Source organism: Fundulus heteroclitus, chromosome 3, assembly GCF_011125445.2.
Source record: "Fundulus heteroclitus isolate FHET01 chromosome 3, MU-UCD_Fhet_4.1, whole genome shotgun sequence".
NCBI classification, from domain to species: Eukaryota; Metazoa; Chordata; class Actinopteri; order Cyprinodontiformes; family Fundulidae; genus Fundulus; species Fundulus heteroclitus.
The window spans coordinates 25063720-25085607 of NC_046363.1; the positions used below are offsets into that span (position 1 = coordinate 25063720).

Genomic DNA, 21888 nt, shown 5'->3' on the forward strand with positions numbered 1-21888 from the left:
TTGATTATATTTTCCAACAAATGCCAAAAATGCAGACTGGACTTCCATGCCAGCTCACAGAAATGTAGGTTAGATCACCTTTGTGGCGTGATTACATCAATGCAATAAATCATGCAAAAAGAGCGGGGGGTGATTGCTGTACGTACATGAGCATTTTTCAGCAGTTGACATTCCTGTTAAAAATCCCCTTTTGATTTCAGAAGTAACAGTCTGTTATTTTTTATTTTTCTAGCAGTAACATAGAATCACCAAATAAACGATGTAAATATTTGAAATATAATAACATTGTCTTAAGTAATCAACTTAATATAGGTGTTACTGTAATATATTTGCTAATCTATCATATTTTACTCTATGGGAATGTCCTTGTTATAGAAGCAGATTAATAGTTTGCATCTTAATTCTACGTTAATCCAAGCGGTGACTCTCATCGTATGCAGATGACAAGATGCTTTGAGTTTGCAAGCTTGAGAAGCAGATTTTGTAATATTTACTCTTGCTAATTATAACCAGTTAGACCAAAAGGATTTCATAAACCCAATAGGCTTTTGTGCAGATGACATATCACCTTTTTTCCTACAGGTTATGATTAAGACAGTGGATTATCCCGCTGCTGTGTTGTGCAACCCATTTGTGATGCATGCCAAAACAAAGAAATCACTCACAGGAGTGGGAAACTAAACAATGAGCAAGATGAATAAACAACTTCATATCCTCTGTAAAATGCAAGGTGTTCAGAAAGGAAGAAGGGGAGGGGGGGTGGGGGGGCTTGTGGCTGATATAGTATCCAGCTGGATTAGTGCAGCGCTGGTGAACAGAGCCATTACACCTGGCAGCCATACAGAGAAATCGCTATACAAAACCCCTCAAACAAAGCGAGGACATGCACACATGAACACTTCAGCAAACACGCTCGTGCACAAAACTCCAAGACACTTTATGTTTGAGCAGAGAGCATGAAAATAAAAGCTTAACCACAGTCACCTTTGAACAGGAACCGAAACATTCTTCAAAAAGTCCACTGAAGGCACATTTCAGTAGAAAGAGAGACCAAGCTGTTTGAAGATAGCCAATGGCTTAAAATGTGGTCATTTGCATGCAAAAATCTCAAATCTGACAGTAAACTATATACGTATCAATGCTTGGGCTCTTTTATTTTAACATGCGTTGAAATTTATGCATTGTGCAGTGTCAGTAAGAGCGTACCCTTGCTTATCCGTCTTTGCTGCGGTATATTGTGTCAGTGAGTGGGGCAGCACGGTGTGAGTGCACGATCCTACGCGCCGCATACGTGGATAGTGTTGCAGAAAGGCAGGACGGTGCACAATAGAAAGCATACTGTGTGTCAGGATCCGGTTGCAGCCGTTCATGCATCTAAAGGCCGGTGAGTCGGACTCATCAGGGAATACACGGCTATATTTAGCAAGTGCAGCAGGTAGGTAGAGAGGAAAGAAGGTAGCATTGCGTTTTTACCTGTCAGACGATGTGGAGGGGAAAAAAAACTACAGTGCATTCAGCGCCCTGCATTTTTATATGCACCCCTGGTAAAGATGCCTGAAAAGCCTTGAAATAAATTAATCCTTTATCCTGCATAATCTCACTCATAAACATAACAAAAAATAGAATCTCCAACTCGAAGAGTGAAAAAAGACCCCTTGTTTGCCTGGGTCATAATATGGCATGAGACACAAAGGGCTATTTCTCTTTGCCTCTCCTCAAGGCGGGAAAGACTGGAGAACTTGCTGTTCAGTTAAAGCAGATATGCGTTTGTTTCACATACATAAGGAAATTACTGCATAAGAAAAGCTTCTGAACCCGCCATGATCTATAGCCAAAGTTAAATATTTTAAACAAACGATGCAAATTTGCGTTCTTGCCACCTTCATTGAGCAGTATGGTAAGAGAGGTTTGTTGTAACATTTATTTATCTTCTAAGCCATTATTTATTCATTCATATAACTTTATCGGGACAGTTTTGGTCCTCCAAATCCCCAGTGGAATAAAAGGATATGGCAATAGTATTAAACGCTCGAGTTCTAAAAACAAAATGGCAACAATAAAAACATTACAATCTACTTTACTTTTAATACAAAGATTTTATTTGTAAACCATGTTTTCTTTAACTGTCTATATAAAAAAGACAAACTAAGAGAACTTTAATGTTTAAAGAGATTAATAACAAAGAGCAAAGTTCGGAAAACATTGCATTTCAGTAAAATGATTATGGACGTCTAAGGAAAATAAAAGTATAGATAATGGCTGGAATGTTTCATTTTAAGAACGAAGAAGGTGTGCTTTAGTTTGAAGATCTCTTGAAGGCCTCTTCTCCCCTATGACGCGTTTTCTTTGGACCCGGACTTGCTCTGACTGAGACTGTTGGCGATGTAGCCAATCAACTGGAGATATTCCTGGAAGCTGACTTTTCCGTCGCTGTTCTCGTCCAGGCCCTGCTGCATCTCCTTAATGGCAGAAGAACTGCTTGTGTCCTGATGGATGGGATGCAGAGGACACACAATCCGAGTTAAATGTTTTTCATCTACGAATGATGCAAAACAGCAAGCAGTTGTTCACGTTCTCACCTCCATGACACCACCAAGCTGTTTCTGGACCAGCTTCTGGAAGGATTTAGTGTCAAGGCTCTCCTTCCCTCTGGCAGAACTAAGAAACGTTGTCACAACGGTCTTAATGGCCGACTCCATATCTCTAGAATTAGAGAAGACAAGGGCAGAGGAGGACAGCTAAGTGTGGGGAAGTGACAAAGGAAGATACGGTCATATCTAAGGCTCCCAGACTCTGTTTGCCTTTGAGTGGAGTTCTTAGGAATTTCATTAAAAGAGGTTATTTTTACAATGCCTTGCAAAAGTATTAACACTCCTTGAACTTCTTTTTTTACATTTTATCACATTGTAACCATGTGATTCTGTGTATTTTATTAGATTTTATCAGACAGACCAACATAAAGCAGTAAAGAATAGAGCAGTGGAAGGAAAATGTGTAGTTTTTTTAAAAAAAAAACATTTTTGCAAAAAAAATGAAAAAAAATCTGCAAACTATGGCTGGGCGACATGGGCCAAAAATAATATCTACATATTCTTAAGCTGCATGCCGATATACGATATTTATCTCAACATGTTTTTTCTTTTTATAAAGTAATTATAAAACGGCATCTCTGAATCAAACATTTATTCCAAATGTCTCACGGACAAAAAAAAAAAAAAGTAATATACAACTGTAGATAAATATGAGAAATAATTGAACAATAACCAACTGGAATACATAAAAGTCTAATTCTAACACAACATAGACCATCTCAATATAAACAATAGTTTAATCTTACATCTCTTATTTATATATATATATATATATATATATTATTATATATTATATATATATATATATATATATATATATATCTATATATATATATATATATATATAGATATTATATCTATCATATATATATATAGCCCACCCCTACAGCAAAGTGTGGCGTGTGGGGGGGGGGGGGGGTCTCAACCCCCTTCCTCTTTTACTGTGATACCTCTAAATAAAATCCACAGCAACCTGTTCTGTCTAGCAGCCACATAATTAGTAAATACTGTGTAATTTAATCTATTTAAGGCCTCAGGGATTTTTTCAGGGAACCTTGGTGAATAAGCATCATCATGAGGACCAAGAAAACATGGCCGACAGATTAGAGACACGGCTGAATAGAAGTTTAAAACTGGTCCTTCAAAACAAAGTCCAACCAGGTAGAGGCAGCCAAGAGACCTGTGAACCTGTGATGAACCTTTCAAAACACAGGGTGTGGCAAAAAAACACGGTGACACCTTAAACACACCATTATGGAGGTGGCATCGTGCTGCGTGGATGGTTTTCTTCAGCACAGATGTCGAGGCTAGTCAGAATTGATGCCGCTAAATACAAGGCACTCCAGCAATAAAACCAGCAAGAGGCTTTTAAAAACCCCAAGACTATGGTGGAGATTCATTTTCCAGCAGGAGAACCGCCCTAATCACACAACCAGAGCTGCAACAGAACAGTTTAGGTGAGGAGTGTCCTGTATGTCGTAGATATTTTCCTGCATGAACGCCCCTGAATCACACAAACTGTTCATTAGCAGGGTTCTGCAGAATTTCAGGCTGAGGACATGGTCAGATATTTAAATTCTTATTCTATACATATATTTATCCTGTGCAATGTTTTTCATAATGAATGATCACTCTTATATATTGGATTTGGAATAACAATAAAAAAGAACACACCAAAATATAGAATAAATAAAGTTTTTTAAAATGCCTCTCAGCCAAACTTGCTTAGAAGTGCATCTAAAAAAAGGTCGAAGACACAAATGACGTCAGCACAGAGGAGAAGGAGGAGAGTGAGCGAGAGGACATCAAGGCTGTCAAAAGATAAAAAGAAAAGGGTGAAGTAAGATGGGAGTCCCTGAAGGTAAAGACAAAGGAAGCTATGATCTCTGACAGGAGATATCTGATCCCAAACAAGCACTTGAAGCGCTGAAAGTTCGGGTTACTCCTCCTCCCTAATACCCGTCTGCTGCAGCAACTCATGACTCACACTCTGGTCAAGCACGATTCATAAAGCATCGCTCAGGCGCTCAAGCAAACAACCTGAACACGAACACTGTGGATTGCTCTTTCTGAAGGAATCCAAACCAATCACTGGATGCTGAACTTTCCATGAAGCTCTTGATACATAATGGATGAGATTTGGACCTGAATCTCAATGGTTTTACACACAGTAAAGAGGTTTCCAGCATGCAACTGCACGCAAAGCATGGGTGTCCCTAATTAAGATAACCATGATGGAGTCTCATTCATCTCCCGCGTGTTCAGGATCTTCGGTTTGCCCAAGCTGGTGCATCGTAGTGGTTTTCTGGGACACCTAAGCAGGGCAAATGAATTATTACCAACACCTGTACCTCCCTACATCCCTTCACAGAGACTAATAGCAGCTGGAAATACACAACATGCTGCACAAATGAAGGCCGTAATGAGAAATCTTCCTCAAGACTGCTGACAGCAAATAAAAAAGGCATGTTAAACCTCTGCAAATTTTACCGGTGAAGTAAAATAAAAGTGTTTTTTCTATAGAAAGAAGCTGGGGTGCAAATCTGTCTTGTACTACAGATGAGCCCTGACTTATGTTTATTTATGAACATGACCTAAAACCTCATCTGGTTCACTCACAAGTTGCAAATAATACCTCAAGAGATGTCAGTTAAACTTATGAGACAGAATCTTTCACATTAGCATGAAGAAAATTACCCTCATCTTTAATAAAGAACTGCACGTGAACTTTTAATTTGGAAGAATCAAGGGATGAAGTGCCAGAAGAGTAATATAGGGTTTTTGTTTTTCCAACATTCTTGTGTAAGGTCATCAGTCCACAAAGCCTCCTTTTGAACATCTTCTTGTCTTATCTGGGAGTTTGTTTTACCCCCCTTAAAATGCATTATATCTGCCTTGCATTTTTAAAGCATGCAAACATGCGCTGCTTGAAGAAAAGAAAGTTTCAGGATTGCATTACTATATTTCACAAAGCCACAGAGTTTTTGGCCATATTTAAACATTTCTTGGTCTGAGCACTGCAACTTAAAGGCACCCTATATAAAATGCACTTTTGTCTGAGTGCCACAAAATTGACATAAGTGACACTCAAACCTTGTGGCGATGCCACAATAACAACATAACTTAAACTCATGGCACACTAAGCCAACATTCTGTCTGCACCAATGAAGGTTCCCTGACCTCTGCCTCCTAGTGGCTGAGATAATGGGGGACCTGGCCTTATCTTCTGATTACTTCAGGTAATAATTATTTCCCTCTTGGAGGTATCTATACACTGTCTGAGGATCATTTAACTCCAATCCAATATTTTTCAGGAAATCCAGAAGTTTGAAAGACTAACATCGTAACTCTGTGCTTAAACACTCACTGCCATGATCTGTGCCTGCCTGCTGTCTGCCCCCTGCCACCCCCACTGCACCACTGCTATCAAGCTCATGCATTGCACCTATGAGCCTGCTTCATGGCTCTGCTGCTATCAGGCTCATGTCCCACACCTGTGTTATGGTCCATTTAAGCTTTTATCAGACAGCAGGACAGCGGCTGATTATTGCACCTGACCTATAAGCTTGACCTTACGTTTTGGATTTGTCTGCCCATCCCTGACCTCCAGTACACGCCCCTCGCCTGTCCCCAGGATTCCTGTCAAGCCTCCGCTTTTCTACCTGACGTCTCTGCAGAAAGCGAGCCGGCTCTCGCTGCTGCCTGGATGAAACCAGCTTGCTCCTGCAGAGTTTCCCTGACTGTTCTGATAAATCTTTTAAATGCACCTCAGTGTCTGACTGAATTTCCGGGTCTTCTGTCTTGACAGTAAAGCTTGTTACATACTCCATGAGAGCAAAGTTTCTTTCTCATAGTTGGGGTGGGAAGAACACAAAAAAGTTTGCTTTGGCTCTGTCTATTCATACTGCACGAGACGCTCAGCACGGAGCCAGCGGAGAGCTAGGAGACACAAAGCTCACGGTGTGCTCTGGCACTATATTGAAAGACTTAAATATATCTGTTGCTACTTTTCTGATTTAAAGCAATGTAGTTTAAGTGGATTTATACATTATGTCAGCCTGATTATGTATTTAGTCGTTAAAGCTCCCTTGAGCTCCCGATAATGAACTTGTGTTTCTCAAAACACGGATGCTGGTGTGTTGTTGTGTCGATCGAAACAACAAGAGATGAAGATCCTTTTATGCAACATCAAGTCATGTGATGTCTTCGGAGTATGTGTGTGTTTTTTGATGTGCTCACTTTCTGGATAGTGCATGTATACTGGGATCAGTGGTGTGGAATTGAGTGTTTTACTGTCATTACCAACTACAATGCTTTGCTGTGACAACACCAATTGTTTAAAGGAACAATGAGTAATAATGACGTCTAGTGGTTAAAATCAGAACAACACATACACAATGCCTTTCACTAAGACCTGCCATTTACCAAGTTGTCTGTTTTTGCACTAAATTTTTACTTCCACAGGACAGGTATATGATGCGGTATTCTGTTATATTTCTGGTCCGCTTCTCTTACTGGCTTCCTTGTTTTTAAGCTGCTGCTCTTTTGCCAAAAATAAAATACCAAAGCTGTGCTCTGTGTTGGGAACCCTGGAAACACTCATATGATTGGCTCAGGAACCAGGAAGTAAACACGGGCTACGCTCTGAACCGGAATAGTTCCAGACCGTACCTCTAGGTTTGAAAGGAGAAATACGTGACTAAGACACCAGTTGTTTATAGGCAATGTTACTTCCATCCCATCTGACAAATGAGAATGATTCAAGCTCATAGGTTGATTTACTGTAAATATCTTACTTATAGCTCCTTTAAGTACTTTTTTCATATTAAAGGACCAACTAACCATTTTTGGGATTAAGGTTTATTACTCTTAGTGCCCCCCTCAACCCCAAGTAGTTGACCAAGCAACTTGCATGCCAAGGAGGGAAAGCATTTGCACAGTCTTGCAAGAGAATAAGTGATGATTTATTGAGTAAAAGCTGCAATATTTGAGTGTATAATTCTGTAACAGTGGTGCATATGTGTGGTTTACATGGCGTGTGAGACCCAGGGCCCATGTTCTGAAAAGCTTTGACACACCTAAAATCTCTGTGGCAGCCTGGTTTAGCTGGTGATTCATTTATGTTTTCCATGACATTAAATGCAAAGCACCATCCATTCAAATATCACTGATACAAAAGCAGATATTAAAGAGTGTAACATAAGTATTAGAATTTCATTTTCATCAACAATATTGATCTTACATCACAGATTAGTAGCAAACAAATTATTTGTTTTCTTTAATTCAAAAGTATTAAAGACATATTTACTAAATCTCATGTAACTTTTTGCCACTGGTAAAAAAAAAGACAATTTTCCAAAACTTTAATGTCTAAGCACAATGTTTGTGTCCCACTTGATTATTTAAGTCGCAACGCAGTTGATCTTTTAGAACTTGGGTAAAAGCTGTCGATATGTTAAAATATTTCTGTTAAAAAGAGGCTTGACTGTAGAGTGTAATGTTAATGTGCGGGGTTTCACAAATACTGTGCAACAAAACACATGAGTTGCTCACAGCTGCACTCAATTAAAATTAACTGCTGTCGGTGAAACCAACGCCAACCGCATACAAAACTAGAAACATTTGCATTTCCTGCAAAAATGCAGCGTGAACGCTGTAAGATGAATCCTTTGACTGAAAAAAAGAAAGAGAAAAAAGCAGAAGGTAGCGGAACGAGAGAAAAATGAGCATAACCATCATTAAGAACAGCTAAACTGTCAGCTGATCAACAGAAAAACAGTAAGCTAAAATGGCACAACAGGCTGGAGTCTCCGCACTGTCTGCAAAACCTTCTGTTGAAGGAAGGAAATGGAAGACATTTTAGAAAACCAAGTCAGAACTTGCGGCGGACATACTGTGGAAGCACAACTTTTTGCTGAAAAAGGCTGAAGAGAAAATTTATGGAAAGACAGATGTTGACTTTTAAAGAACTAGTAGAAACTTCATAAGTGGAAAATTGGACTTGTCATTTGACAAAGGTTTCACAAATCACAAACAGAACTGGAAAGCTCCTCCTGTTAGTGTAGAATAATCTGGTCCAGGTTTGAAGAGTCTAGGTGGTGTAGGTTTTGAGCAGGACCAGTTCTAATGTGGTTCAAATGCAAAAAAAAATAATAATAAAATTATTAGGCATTGATAATGCCAACAGCATTCACACTAAAAAAGTTGTAAATCCCTTCATATGTCTCGTATGGAGGACTAAGAACTTTGACTGAAATCTGTCACTGCTCAACTAAAGCTGTTTTGTTATATATGATATCTGGTGTTATTTTAGCATTAGAACACCTTGTCTATGACCGTAACTGTTATTGCACACGTCGCTTTATTACATGTTGTGTAAAAATGGTGATACAATTTGAATTCTCAAAACACAAGCTGCAAAAATTGCAAGCCAGCGTATGTCTGAATTGTCTACGATAGACTGGCGACCTGTCCAGGGTGTACCCTGACTCTCGCCCATTGACAGCTGGAGATGGGTACCAGCAACCCTCACGACACCACAAGGGATAAACGTGGTAGAAAATGGATGGATGGATGGATGGATGGATGGATGGATGTCAGAATTGTGTGTTTTTATTTCAAAAAGAATAACGGCTCAAAGAGAGCAAGAGAAGTGGATCAGTTTCAGATGTGTTAAAATTATTTTATTCATTAATGGTAACATGGGGGTTCACACAAAGCATAGTATAATTGTGAAGAGGAAAGAAAATGATACACACCGTTTGGCATTTATACAAATTAAAATCTGAAAAGTGTGGCACGCGTTTCTAATGCTGCTGAGTTGATATGTGGTTTATCTATATTGTTGCCGTTATTACTTTAGAGGTAAGTTTTCTTTGCTTTTGGACATCAGTTTTTGCCAATTCTTCTTTGCAAAAATGGATGGAGTGCATCTGTTAACAGTAATTTTCATGTTAGATTTAGCTCTGGTTGCTTTGATCTGAACCATTCTGTCGTAGATCTGTCCGTATGTCAAGGGTCGTACTGCTGGAAGGTGAACCTCCACCCCAGCTCTAGTCTTTTGGCAACTACATACATCTTTCCATCATCATCGCCTGTAATTGACAAGCATCCGCCCACAGCATGATGCTGCCACCACCATGTTTGACATGCTGTGTTGAGCTTGATGTGGAGTGTTAAAGCAAAAACTTCCCTTTTTGTCTCAGGGCTTCTTCTGCTAATTTTTTGCTGCCTCCTGGCTGATGGAAAATGAAAATATGATTTATTCTGGCTTCCTCTCATCAATGACTATTTTCTTCTTGCCACTCTTCCATGAAAGCCAAAATTGACAAGTGTAAAACTAGTAGTTGTCCTGTGAACATCGGTGCAGCTCCTCCAGAGTTACCACTGGCCTCTATCCTGCTTCCTCAATAAACACGTTCCTTGTACAGCCTGTCGATTTAGGTGGATACTCTTTTAGAGCTCGCCTCGGTTTTTGGATGCTGGAATAAAGAGATGTCCAGAGCTTGTGATAAACTTTTATCACCTAACCTTGCATCATGTTTCTTGGTCTTTATGAGATTGTTGTTGTTTGTTCACTAATCTTATCAAACGAAAGTCTCAGGCCTTCAGGAAATGGCTGCATTTGTAATCGGAATAAATTACTGACAGGTGGACTCATTGACTTCTGAAGGCGATTTTTTTGTGCTGGATTTTATTTAGGAGATATCTAACTAAAGAAAAGAAGTGCAAAAATGCAAGCCATACTGTAAAGATTTTTTAAATATTTTTAAAAACCGTTTTCCTTCCATTGCGCAGATATACTCTACTTTGTGTTGGCCTATCAGATAAACCCCCATCAGAATGCCTTGATGTTTGTGATTATAATGTGAGAAAATGCAAAAATATTAATATTTTTGCAAGGCACCGAGCGGAGGTCTTCTCATTTGAGGTTGTACTTAGATAAAATCAGGATTTTTATGATAGTTTATGAGAAATTTAGCTTTGTGGCAATTTAAACTTTAAAAATGTGAACAAGAGCATTGTGGTTTAAAAGGCAAATGATTTCAGGAAAAAAAAGCCTTATTTCTGTAGAAAAAAAAATCCTTCATTGTGAACCAGTTAATTTCAGAGCTCTTTTATGTGTGTATGTACTTCACTGGTGAAGTATCAGCATTACTTCAGTTTCAATCTACTGATTCCAGCACAACACCGGCCTGGAAAAATAAATGTTATGGACACTTGAGTCGAGTTAATCAGTATCAGCAGAGTGGAGTGACGCTGCCATGGAGGATTTCCAGTGAGTATCGGAAACTACCCAGAGGCCGTGGCGGCCACAGTACGGGTGATGGTGATGGATGCCTGGGGCGACGGTGTTGGGAGTAACTGTAGAAGCGTCTAGATCTCCTATCTGACACAGATGCCACACCTCAATACTTGCACTACGCCTACAGTGACATACAGATGCACAAATAGAGAGACAATAACTCTCACACACACACACACGCACGCACGCACGCGCGCACAAACCCACGCACCAATAGAAGGTCAGCTTGGACTTCTGCTGCATTAACCTAATTAGCAGACGAGCGAGAGGCAGCATCCAAACCCCGGGTTTAGTTTCACGTCGACACACAATGCGCACGCAGTTAACCAACCAGCGAGTAAACATCTATCATCGGCATGCTGCTGATTATTATTTGATAGGCTGCTATGATTGTCCCGACACCTTCCTTACATCCTTCACAAGCCAGACAGCAAAGATGAGTGTGTGTATCGGCTGCGCTGCAAATAAAAATGTCCAGCACACCACCATCCATTAGTGTCCTTTTTCAGCAGGATGGGGTAAAAAAAAATAACAATAAGAAGTTTTGAGTCAAGGCTGCAGGATGACAAAAAAAAAAAAAATGAAAGAGGAAATGTTGGGAGCAAAGGGTGGCCTGCATGGTTGGTGTTTTTTCTGAATGCACAAGAGGGGGAATTCTGAAGGCTCCCCTCGGCACACATTTGCTGCGATTGAGAGTGAGCGGAGATCAGTGACTCACGTGGAATGAATGCTTGCGTGAAGCTATGCTCATTGTTTTGTTTGTATGACTGAGTCTGTTTAGAGGGAGTTTGACTCTCTTGTCTTGGTTTAGGGGAAATTTGCAGCACATGTTGGTTCAGAAATTCCCAGCATAAGCTGGTCCTCATGTGAACTCAGACTGCAAATACATTGAATTATTTTTCTACTGTCAAAAGACAGATTTTATTTCTAAATTTGGTTTTGGACACGGAGTTGTAAAATTATTGACTTATAGACAGACGGAGGTAAACATGATAAAGGCGAATCATGAAAGCATTATAGCGTGTCTCATTTACTCTAAAGACTGGAATCAGAGTTTTGTTTGAACTGTTTCATATTAATTTGGTATTTCATTCTTGTTTTTTTTGTCACTCTTAAAGGGTTCAGTTCAAACTAATTGTAATATCTGCTTATTACAGTCTCTGTTTCTTGTCATTGCTGGATCCATGGTTTCTGCTCTCTAACAGACGACCCTGAAGGAGCATGTTCGGCCTCGGGTTTGTGACCTCCGGCCCGAGCGCAATCGTAGAATGCAGCTGTGCAATGATCTGAAGCCCACCTGTAAGTCTACCAATGAATAGCTAGAAAAAAAGACTAAATGAACATTTGGGAGTGGCCTAGTCAAAGTCCAGACTTAAATCCCATTGAGATGTGAAGAGACCGTTAGTTCTAGAAAACTGCAACGTGGCTGAAACGGTCCATTTCTGCAGAAATGAGTGGGACAACATTCCCCCACAGGGATTTAACAGAATCATTGCCAGTCATGCCAGATGTTTGATGGCAGTTTTTGTTGTCAAGGTTACAAGGAGTTGTTAGGCTTGGCGGGAAATTACTTTTTTTACATTGGGAAAGGATTGTATTAAACACAAAATATTATTTTTTTCCCCTCATGTTATTGTTTTCTGATATCAACATTTATATGATTATTTTATGATGATGATGATTTATTTATGACCTGAAACATTCAAGTCCAATGAACCAGTAGGTCTGCAGAGAGGATCATCAGGACCGATCTACCCTCTGTCGAGGACTCGTACAGGTCTACGGTCAGGAAAAGGCCGGCCAACATCTCTGTAGACCCCACACACCCTCGACACACACTGCTCAGACTTGCGTCTTCAGGTTGGGGCTACAGAACGCAGTTTGCAAACCCCTTTGCATTTTATACTGAATTTGACAAGTTTACCACAACTAACATCACACTTCATAACTACATTTTAATATTCAATGTAATTGGGCTGATTTGAATATTTATCTATATAGAAATATATTCAAATTAGATCTGTTTGTATTGTGTAAGCTGTAAGGAAGGCATTTGTTGTAAACTGCTGGGATATAAGTGTACTGAATCGAATGAAATAACAGTTTAGTCAAGAAATTTATGCGTAACATCTATTTTAAAATATCAAAAGTTTTAAAGTCAAACAGCTCAAGTCCAAGTGAAGATCTAAATTAAGTATTTTTAGTTTTTGTAAAACCAGGTCTTTGACCTGTGAGTCTACACCTCTGAATTCTAGCACTACAGCTTTACCCATTTATTTGATAACTTATTTGCTTGAACTCACTGCGATATCTGTCTACTACGTTTTAAACAACTGTTACTGACTTTAGTTCAATTCAGCTTGTTGATATAGCGGTAATTCACAACACGTCATCTCAAGGCACTTTACAAAGTCAGTTAACTCAAATCACACAGACAGATTGGTTAAGGATTGGTTATCCTTATTTCTAAAAAAAAAAAAAAAAAAAAAAAATATCCCATTAAGTATAGTAAAAAATACAATAGTCAACAATAACTGCCAATTTAAAAATCTCTCAGCTCCATGATTCCTGGAAAACATTTTGTGATATATTACTGAATATTAACTTAACCCACAATTTCCTGACTTTTTCCCCCTTTCTTTTCCTTTATCCCGATGTTTGCACCACTGCCTGTGAGCATCTTGGCCAAAATACATCAAGTATGTAGGGTAGTAAAACTATTACTTTTAGGTCAAGATTAGTATTGGCATGTACAATACTTTACAATGTACAATCAAAGATTGCACCTATAGGCAGTTCTTTGTGTTTGTGATATTGCATAAATTGATAAAACAATACAGACTACGATTTTATATATTGTGCCACTTAAATTCAAATCCAAAGTGTTAACTTTCTAGAAAACGCTGTACTAGATCATTTTAATAATTACATAATTTGTTACATTTGTATTTCGAAAGTGTGAAACTAAAATGCAATATCTATAAATGTACAAACAGGAACCAAAACTCAATGTAAAATTAACTTGAGTGATTGTTTATTTTTTCACCTGTAGTCTAACGCTATTCTGAAATCTGATCCTATTTTGTGTCATCCGGGTTGATTTATTGCTTCCTGATTGATGTATTACAGTGACATATTAGTAACTCATAAAAAGACACACTGAAACGATTGTTGTTCAGCAGGTGATGACTTATTGTGCACATCAGCAGCTGCCATGTTCAAACTGGTCGAGGGAGTCATGCAGCCCCGCCTCATGGACGGTTCTAGACAGGGGCTGACAGGGGCCGGTGCCCAGGGGCGGTTCTAGACCAAATTTACCAGGGGGGCCAAAGTGGGGCCAGTGTTTTTTCACAGGGGCACAGAACAAAATTTTTTAAATACAATAAAATGGCAATATTTAACTGTGTAATAATAGTAAGTGAGCCATTTGTGGCTCTGGAACTGCAGGTTTCAGACCCCTGATCTAGCAGTTGAAAACTTTGCCCCCTGCTCAGTACAGCTAAAGCTAAACGTGAAACATCTTAAGTTTTAAATTCTTTTTAGAGTAAAGCTGTATAGGTAAAAAATAATATTGGTCAAAGTGACCAATCAGTTATGGTTTCTTTGCCATTGCAAATAATTATGAGAAGTTTATTTAACATAATGCTTTTAGTACAGGGGCCAGAGCCATTTCTACAGGGGCATGGGCCCCTGTTGGCCCCTGTCTAGAACCGCCCCTGCCGGTGCCCCTGTAGAACTGAAAACAGTGCTGAAAACATAATCCTAAATCAATTTCTTGTGATAAAATGCGCTGGCACAAAAACCGTCACTGATTGGTCCCTCGTGCAATTTCATATTTTTTACCTTTACAGTTTTACTTTAACCGTGATTTAAAAATGAAGGTATTGCACTTTCAGCTTCAGCCGTATTAAAGTAGAGGACCACAGCCCTGCTAGATCTTCAACCTGCAGTTCAAGTGTCTCTTTTGGCTCACTTAATACATTAAAAGAGGAAATATGTCCCTGATTTTTTTATTATTATTATTTATTTTGTTCTGTGCCCCCATGAAAAAAAAAAAAGGCCCCACCTTGGCACCCCTGGTAAATTCGGTCTAGGTCCGCCACTGGTCCGCCTTGCGCACCCTTAGCAGCCAAACTTTAAGGGCATTTAAAAGTTTTTTTTTTTTTGTCTGATATCTGAAGGTTTTTATAAACCCTAAAGCAGCCATTTAAACTAGCCAGTTTTCGGCGCTACCTGTCCGGTATATAGAGCTGATCAATCCCAGCCAGGCAGCAACTGACCAGCTCCACCCTGATCAGGTTTGTTCCAACAAGGTGTGACACCGGCCCGCTTCCTCCCTGTCATCATCGGCCAGGCCGCTGTCCTCATCCGCGTCATTAACTACACCGAGCCGGAGCTGTGCGAGTTTCAGTACCGGGATCTTATCGAAAACTAAATAATTCAGGCTGATAAGAGATTCGCATCTACACCGATGACCGTATGAGCGTTTCAGGATCAGGGTGAACGCGTGCAAAAGGAAAAAGAAAAATTCTCTGTAAAGCTGCTGCGCGTAACGGAGATGTTGCTCATTTAAATTTAGCCCCAACTAATCTTGACAATTTGTCAAGCGATTGGAGGAAGAATGGACACACGGGCAGCAGAGAGATGAATAAATAAATAAAAAAGGGTGAGTAGAGAGTCCGGTTTCTGTGGAAGTGTAAAGGGATTGGAGTTGAATTACTAACAAGGGGAAACCGACCCTCGCGGTCAGACACTCCCAACGCGTATGGTAGAAAATAATCTTTTTTTTTTTTTTTTTTTTTTAACAGGAAGGAGGAAACAGTTTATACTCTGTAAAGTTGCCCCCAAAAAAGGTTTTGCGCAAAATGAAAAAGTTCAAGAGAAAAGCAAAGACTCACCTACAGCACAGGGGAACAAAAAGTGAACAGAAACTCTCAGCAGCTGCTCCCTTTCCTTCCTCTAGGTCCTCCTCACCAGATTAACCAACAGCACATATCTTTTCCGTGATTTAACCTCCACTCTAGCCAACTCTTTTCTTTTTTTCCCCCCGTTGTCACAGGGCGTGTGCCTGAGAGAGGAGGAATGTGGAAAGAGGCGCAGCTTTAACTCTCTGTTACAAGCAACATTTTCTTTGAGAGAGAGAGAGAAAAAAAAGAGTTGATATAATGGAAAATGCGCTGATTTGGATTTTCAGGACAACTTAAACTATTTCCATCACTGCACACTTTTATTTGTACGTAAGAACGAGAGTGCGCGCGTTCACGTTGGAGTGCGCGCACAGATGTTGTCCGAGCCACACCCTGAAACTTAGAATAAACCAACCTATACAAACAAGCGGATCACGCGTGCGATAACCTTTTTTTCTTTTTCTTTTTTTTTTTTTTTTTGTTTATTTGGATTTTACTGTAGGGTTCAAAACAGGAAATCCTGAACTCACTCCGGCCAGCACCATACCTCTGTGTGAGTCCTGGACGGGGTGGGAGGTGAGATTTTCCAGGAATGAACAGAGCCAGGAGTGCTTAGACACAGGCCTTTTTCAGACAATGCGTTCCCACCCAGCAGCTTTAATGACTGGCTTGTGAGCACACGTAGCTGGGAGTGAGTGTGTGTGTTGGGAAATGGCAAGGGCTGGTTCTGATGCAACTGTAACTGTCCCAGTAGCAGGATGGATAGATAGATAGATAGATAGATAGATAGATAGATAGATAGATAGATAGATAGATAGATAGATAGATAGATAGATAGATAGATAGATAGATAGATAGATAGATAGATAGATAGATAGATAGATAGATAGATAGATAGATAGATAGATAGATAACGGAGTTGGGTTCTAACGAGTCTAAACGTGCAAGATTTTGAAGGGTACATGATCAAAATGTACTCCAGGCTTTTACAAAAAAAAAAAAAAGTAAAATATTCCTTTAACATACCACTAAATCATAAAGCTCAAATCAGATCACAAATGTATCAGTAGCACCAGGAACGGGCAGAAAGCCATACCACCCGTAAAAAAAAAGCTGCTACTGAAATGTGTTACGGCTTCTGCTTCTGCTATACCCTGCACTGTAAAAACTGATTTTAGAGAATAGTAAATATTAACTCCTGAAACTTTGAACATTTGAATCTTACAGAAGGTGTTTTGCTTCTGTCAACCATAGCTATTCACATTTATTAAGTGTCCTGCAAAGACCAGAGAGACTGATGTGTTTATATGGGTTGTATTATGAAAAGAATAACCACTTGGTCACATTTACGAACTTTCCTCATACTTATTTATTTGTTTTTCATACTAGTGGCCTTTATTAAAAGTAGGCTGTCAGGAAGTGGGGCTAAGAGTGAGAGAAGGAAGATATGCAGCAAAGGTCCACAGGCCAGAGTCAAACTCAGGACAGCCACGTCCAGGACTAAACGCGGATTTAAGTTTTTGTTCAGCTTTAACCAGTTTAGCAAGAGCGCTAAAGCTAAATATGCTAGCGAAGAGTGTTTCTTACTCAGATAGTTTTGCAAATAAATGGAACATTTTAGCCATGCTTCGATCCATCCATCCATCCATCGTCTACCTCTTATCCGACATTGGGCCATGGGGACAACAGGTCCAGGAGAGCAACCCAGACATGCTTCTCCCCAGCGATATCCTCCAGCTCATTGTGGGTGACCTCAAGGAGCTTCCTGGCCAGACGGGATAGATCGTCCCTCCAGCGAGTTCTGGCTCTTCTCCCAGTGGGATGCAACTGGAAAACCTCCAAAGGGAGGCAACCATGGACCATCCTGATCAGATGCCCAAACCACCTCCTCCTTTCGATGCGGAGAAGCAGCGGCTCTGCTTTAAGCTCCCCCCAAATAAAGTTTCTCACCCTATCTCTAAAGCTGAGCCGGGCTACCCTATGGAGGAAGTCATTTGGGCCAATTGTATCCAGGATCTCGTTCTTTCGTTCGTGGTCTATACCTCATGATCATAGGTGAGGGTGGGAACATAGAGGGACAGGTAAATCGAGAGCTTTGTTTTTGCCTCAGCTCTTTCTTTTTCACAAGCAGTGCCCGCATCACTGCAAAGGCAGCTGTAATCCGTCTCTTGCTCCATCCTACCTCCACTTGTGAACAAGACACCAAGATACTTGGACTCCAAGGTACTTGAGGCAGAGACTGAACCCTTCTTGGAATACATTTTAAACATTTGCATTCAGGAAGTTTAGCTTATTTTAAAGTCCAACTTGCTATAGGTAGCAGAGCCTTATAACGTCAAATAACGTGTTGCCAATGCACAGCTCGTATTAGCCGTGGTTGTAAGGCGGACATTTAAAATGCTACCTTATTGTACAGATTTTAAAAGTTTCTATCCAGTTTTAAATTTGTTGATTCTAAAGTCAAACTTGCCAGCAAGCTTATTTTCTTTTCCCAGAGATGGGCAATCACACTCCACCTTGCGGAGAATACTGCAGATTTTAAAGGTGTGTCACATTTTTGAGTTACATTTTATGTCTTGATCAGAAACCGTTAGTTTCTTTTTATCATGGGAGGACAATCATGAACAAAATGATCTTGATATTTTTAATATCACTAATTTTTTAAGTACATTTGAAATATTGCTCGCGGACTCTCAGCTGCTAGCTGTACAGTTTAGACAGAAACGACCCAGGAATAATGACAAAAATGTACCCCCAAAATGCTATGTAAATTGCAAACAGTTTGTTTTATTAGTGTACTTAAGAGACTCTTTGAACTTTTCAGCAGATGAAACTGTTTGAGGTGATTATTTTATTATTATTTTTGAAAGATTTCTCTTTTTGGCACACCAAAAGTTCAGTAGCACCCATAAAACTATATTAAAAAAACAGAGAGTATTAGAGGACACTCTATTGGCTGAATCCCCCATGCTTGTTTGCCAGACGCCCAATCAGCTGCCAGAACTCCAGGAAGCACAGCTCTCCATCATTGTTCATGTCCAATGAACTCATGAGCTGGTCAACGGCAGCAGGGTCACTTGCATTCTGTAAGGAAAACAGAAAACCACATTTGTGAGGCACACACAAACACACAAAGACAGAAACAAAGAAAAGATCCTGAAAGCCAGCTGGCAACACTGAAAAATATCATCAGGGGGTGAAAAAGTATCAGTGGCAATGCAATCCTGAATTAAATATAGCCTCAAACATGCTGCATCAGCAGAGGTGGTTTGGCACACAATTCCCTGGCTCTGTCACCACCTTGTGGCTGCTGTGGATGATCTCAGCTGTTCGCCAAAAGAGGAAACTTGTGGAATTTTCCACACTTGGAAAAGGCAGCCCTTTATCCTCAGTTGGGCCTCATGAAGAGCTACTTTCTGTCAGCGTGTATTCTTGTCAGGAATGCACAATGCAGGCAGCAGAATCAAACGAGTCTCAAATGCCGACAACAAGCAGGGCCGATTCTTTCTTGGTGTGGGATTTATTGTTTTGTTGTTTTTAGAATACGAGCCTCGCTTTTCGTTTTTAGAAGTCGTACAACATTGCATGCATAGTTACGGCTGTGATTCACTGAATTAAGACATATCTAAACAGCAATGTGATCACAGCAAAATGAGGCCGAGTGAGTAGTCAGATGATACCCTTTAAGAATCTGACTTTCCCACCGTGAAATAACTGTTTTCGATATAAGCTTCCTGTCATGCGTTTCATGCAGCCAATATGACAGTGGATGTAGTGTTTAAAAGCACACATGGGCTAAATACAGCTTTAGGGCAAGGACAGGCCTTATGATCACTTCCATCCAGAGCTCTGGAGAAGTTTTTCACTTTTATTTTAAGAAGTTAAATAACTGGGGTTGTTTTTTACTCTGTGGTGAGAAAAAGTATTTACCCCGTTATGAATTTCTTCTTTTTTTGCTTTTCATCAGCTTTAAACAAAGTTTTAATACTATTCAAGTATGAGATGCCAAATGTAAAAAAAAATTGTGAAAGAAATTTTCACTGTTATTTAGTGCACTTTCTTCACATTTAATGTATTTTTCTTACATTTAGTGGGAAATACTAAATTTAAATGTTAAATCTAAATTGCTCGGTATATTTAAATCTTAAATCTCAGAATGAAATCTTAAGAAAATATGCTAATTAACCAAGACCCTTCTAATTTACAATGTTATGTACTGGGTGGTTAACATATTTTCTGAAAATGTAAGTCTCAGATTTAAGATTTAGATTTGTGAAAAATATTTAGATGTAGATTTAAGATTTAGTTTAATGATTCATATTTAGATTAAAGATTTAAATATGGGATGTATTTTTAGAAAAAATATATATATGTAGATATATACATGTATAATTAGATTTAACGTAGAAATATAGATTCAATATTTATATACAGATTAAACATTAATATTTAGCAGTTCTCACTAAATGTGAAGAAATGCACTAAATGTGAATAAAGTGTGCTAAATAACAAAAATTTTCCAAATTCATTCACCCAGACGCTAAGATAACTGGAGTAAAAACAAAATGCTGTTTTAAAAAGATCATTTGATTTATTGGTGGTGGGAGCTATCTAACCCACATCCAGAACTTTGTGAAAAGTAATGGCCCCAGTCAAATCATGAAAAAAAAATTATATAACCAAATATTTTGGTTTAGTTTCACTATTTATACAAAGGCCTGATTACTATCTGACCTGTAGAATCAATAAATCAAGAAATAGATATTGTCGTACAGCATGAAGTAGGCACAAAGATTTTAAAAACAAATTTTATGTGCAGTATGAATTGACTGGAAAGCTGATGTCAGGCCTGCAACAAACTAATGAAAGGTGTTTTTTTACTGATTCAGTAATAAATCTAATAATATACAGAAGAATTTATATGTTTTTATGGAGTATTACATTATGTACAGTGTATTATATCTTTTAATCTAAGCTTCTGGGTAAAAGGGACAGAACTGGAGAGGAAAACCCGGAGGGGAGGGGTGATAATCAGTGATGCGTAACTCTGTAAATCCCTGGTTATTGTAACAAATATTGTTATTTATTCCATATTTCTGCAAATATAAGATAACTATCCAGTGCTCGCGTGTTTAAAGGTGCAAACATTTTGTGCTTGAGCTCTTTTGAGGCAATAAGTGTGGCATGTTGCAGGTTTAAGAAGAAATAAGCCATCTGATCTGACATCAGAGTTTCTTCTTGCAGTGCAGAAATACTAAATGGTATTTCTTAATGTATCATAGCTTTTTTGGGGAAAATAAATCTTAGGCTAAGCAGGTACAACCCGGCTTTGAAAAAACATTTAAAGTCACCATCACATCTCAGCAGTTTTTTAGTTTGCTCCCGTTTCACTCCTACCTTGACAAAGTTGGAGAGCTCCGATTTGACCAGTTTTTGAAACTCGTCCCTGCTCAGTGTGTCAGAGGAACCATCTTTGCCAGCGTAGGCCTTGAACTGGGACACGAGCACACCAATAGCAGACTCCATTATCGGGTGAAAGTCAAACAGATGGACCTGTTTTTCAGACAAGGAGAAAAGCCATCAGTGGTAACATCAAGACATTTTGAAATCTAACTAAATACACGCTGCAGATTTAGTCCAAGATGATTAATGTTGGCCTCAGTACAACCTGTAGACACTTACCTGGTCAGGTGTGTGTTTGGTTGTTGGTGTGCTGTAAGAGAGCTTCTCTGTCCTTTTTAAAGCCAATGTTTCCTGGTAAAGAAGATAAATCATTGCCTTCTAACTTTTTCCATTGACAATTCACCTTTTCCTCGGCTATACCACAAAAATGTGTAACCAGTCACCGGTTTCTGAAGTTACTGATTATGTGTAGCGACGTGAATGGTCGGAAACACAACTGCAGACATTTTCTGGTTTGACCGATACTTTTGCAGAAGTCCTTCATCGTGACATTAGACTGAGTTTTACTTTTTTCATCCTGCAGATTGTTCAACAATGTCCACATTTATGGGTTATGATGCTGAAGGGAGATGCATGCAAGCACATTTTGGATATTGTTCTTTAAAGCAATCATCTTGTTCTG

General features: G+C 39.2%; 2 protein-coding genes across 4 annotated transcripts in view; both read right to left on the reverse strand.

The window, feature by feature from the left end:
• The window catches only part of LOC105928457 (protein S100-A11), a 23300-nt gene extending 1724 nt beyond the window's left edge, over window positions 1–21576 (reverse strand). The window contains exons 1-3 of one of the 2 annotated variants that reach the window (XM_012865716.3): window positions 21486–21576; window positions 21201–21356; window positions 18571–18887 (exon numbers count right to left, since the gene is read on the reverse strand). In XM_012865716.3, the coding sequence (XP_012721170.2) occupies window positions 18753–18887; window positions 21201–21329 (264 nt within the window). In that variant the 5' untranslated portion in view covers window positions 21330–21356; window positions 21486–21576 and the 3' untranslated portion in view covers window positions 18571–18752. Of the gene's footprint in view, window positions 1–18570; window positions 18888–21200; window positions 21357–21485 lie in introns of those variants that run through there. The other variant, XM_036134074.1, reaches the window with a different exon arrangement.
• LOC118556089 (protein S100-A16-like) lies at window positions 2180–15937 on the reverse strand. Of its 2 annotated transcripts, none has more exons than XM_036134086.1 (3): window positions 15795–15937; window positions 2580–2703; window positions 2180–2486 (listed from the first exon to the last, which is right to left on the reverse strand). In XM_036134086.1, exons 2-3 carry the CDS (start codon window positions 2697–2699, stop codon window positions 2331–2333), a joined length of 276 nt encoding a protein of 91 aa, XP_035989979.1. In that variant the 5' UTR covers window positions 2700–2703; window positions 15795–15937; the 3' UTR covers window positions 2180–2330. The 2 variants fall into 2 exon arrangements, with proteins under 2 accessions (XP_035989979.1, XP_035989982.1); XM_036134089.1 differs by having other exon boundaries at window positions 15799–15934.
• Window positions 21577–21888: the final 312 nt, after the last annotated feature.

Coding starts and splice junctions, on each gene's coding strand:
- LOC118556089 (XM_036134086.1), bottom strand. CDS start 2,699: ATGGAGTCGGCCATTAAGACCGTTGTGACAACGTTTCTTAGTTCTGCC. Junction 2,487..2,579: donor AGCTTGGTGGTGTCATGGAG/GTGAGAACGTGA, acceptor CCCATCCATCAG/GACACAAGCAGTTCTTCTGC.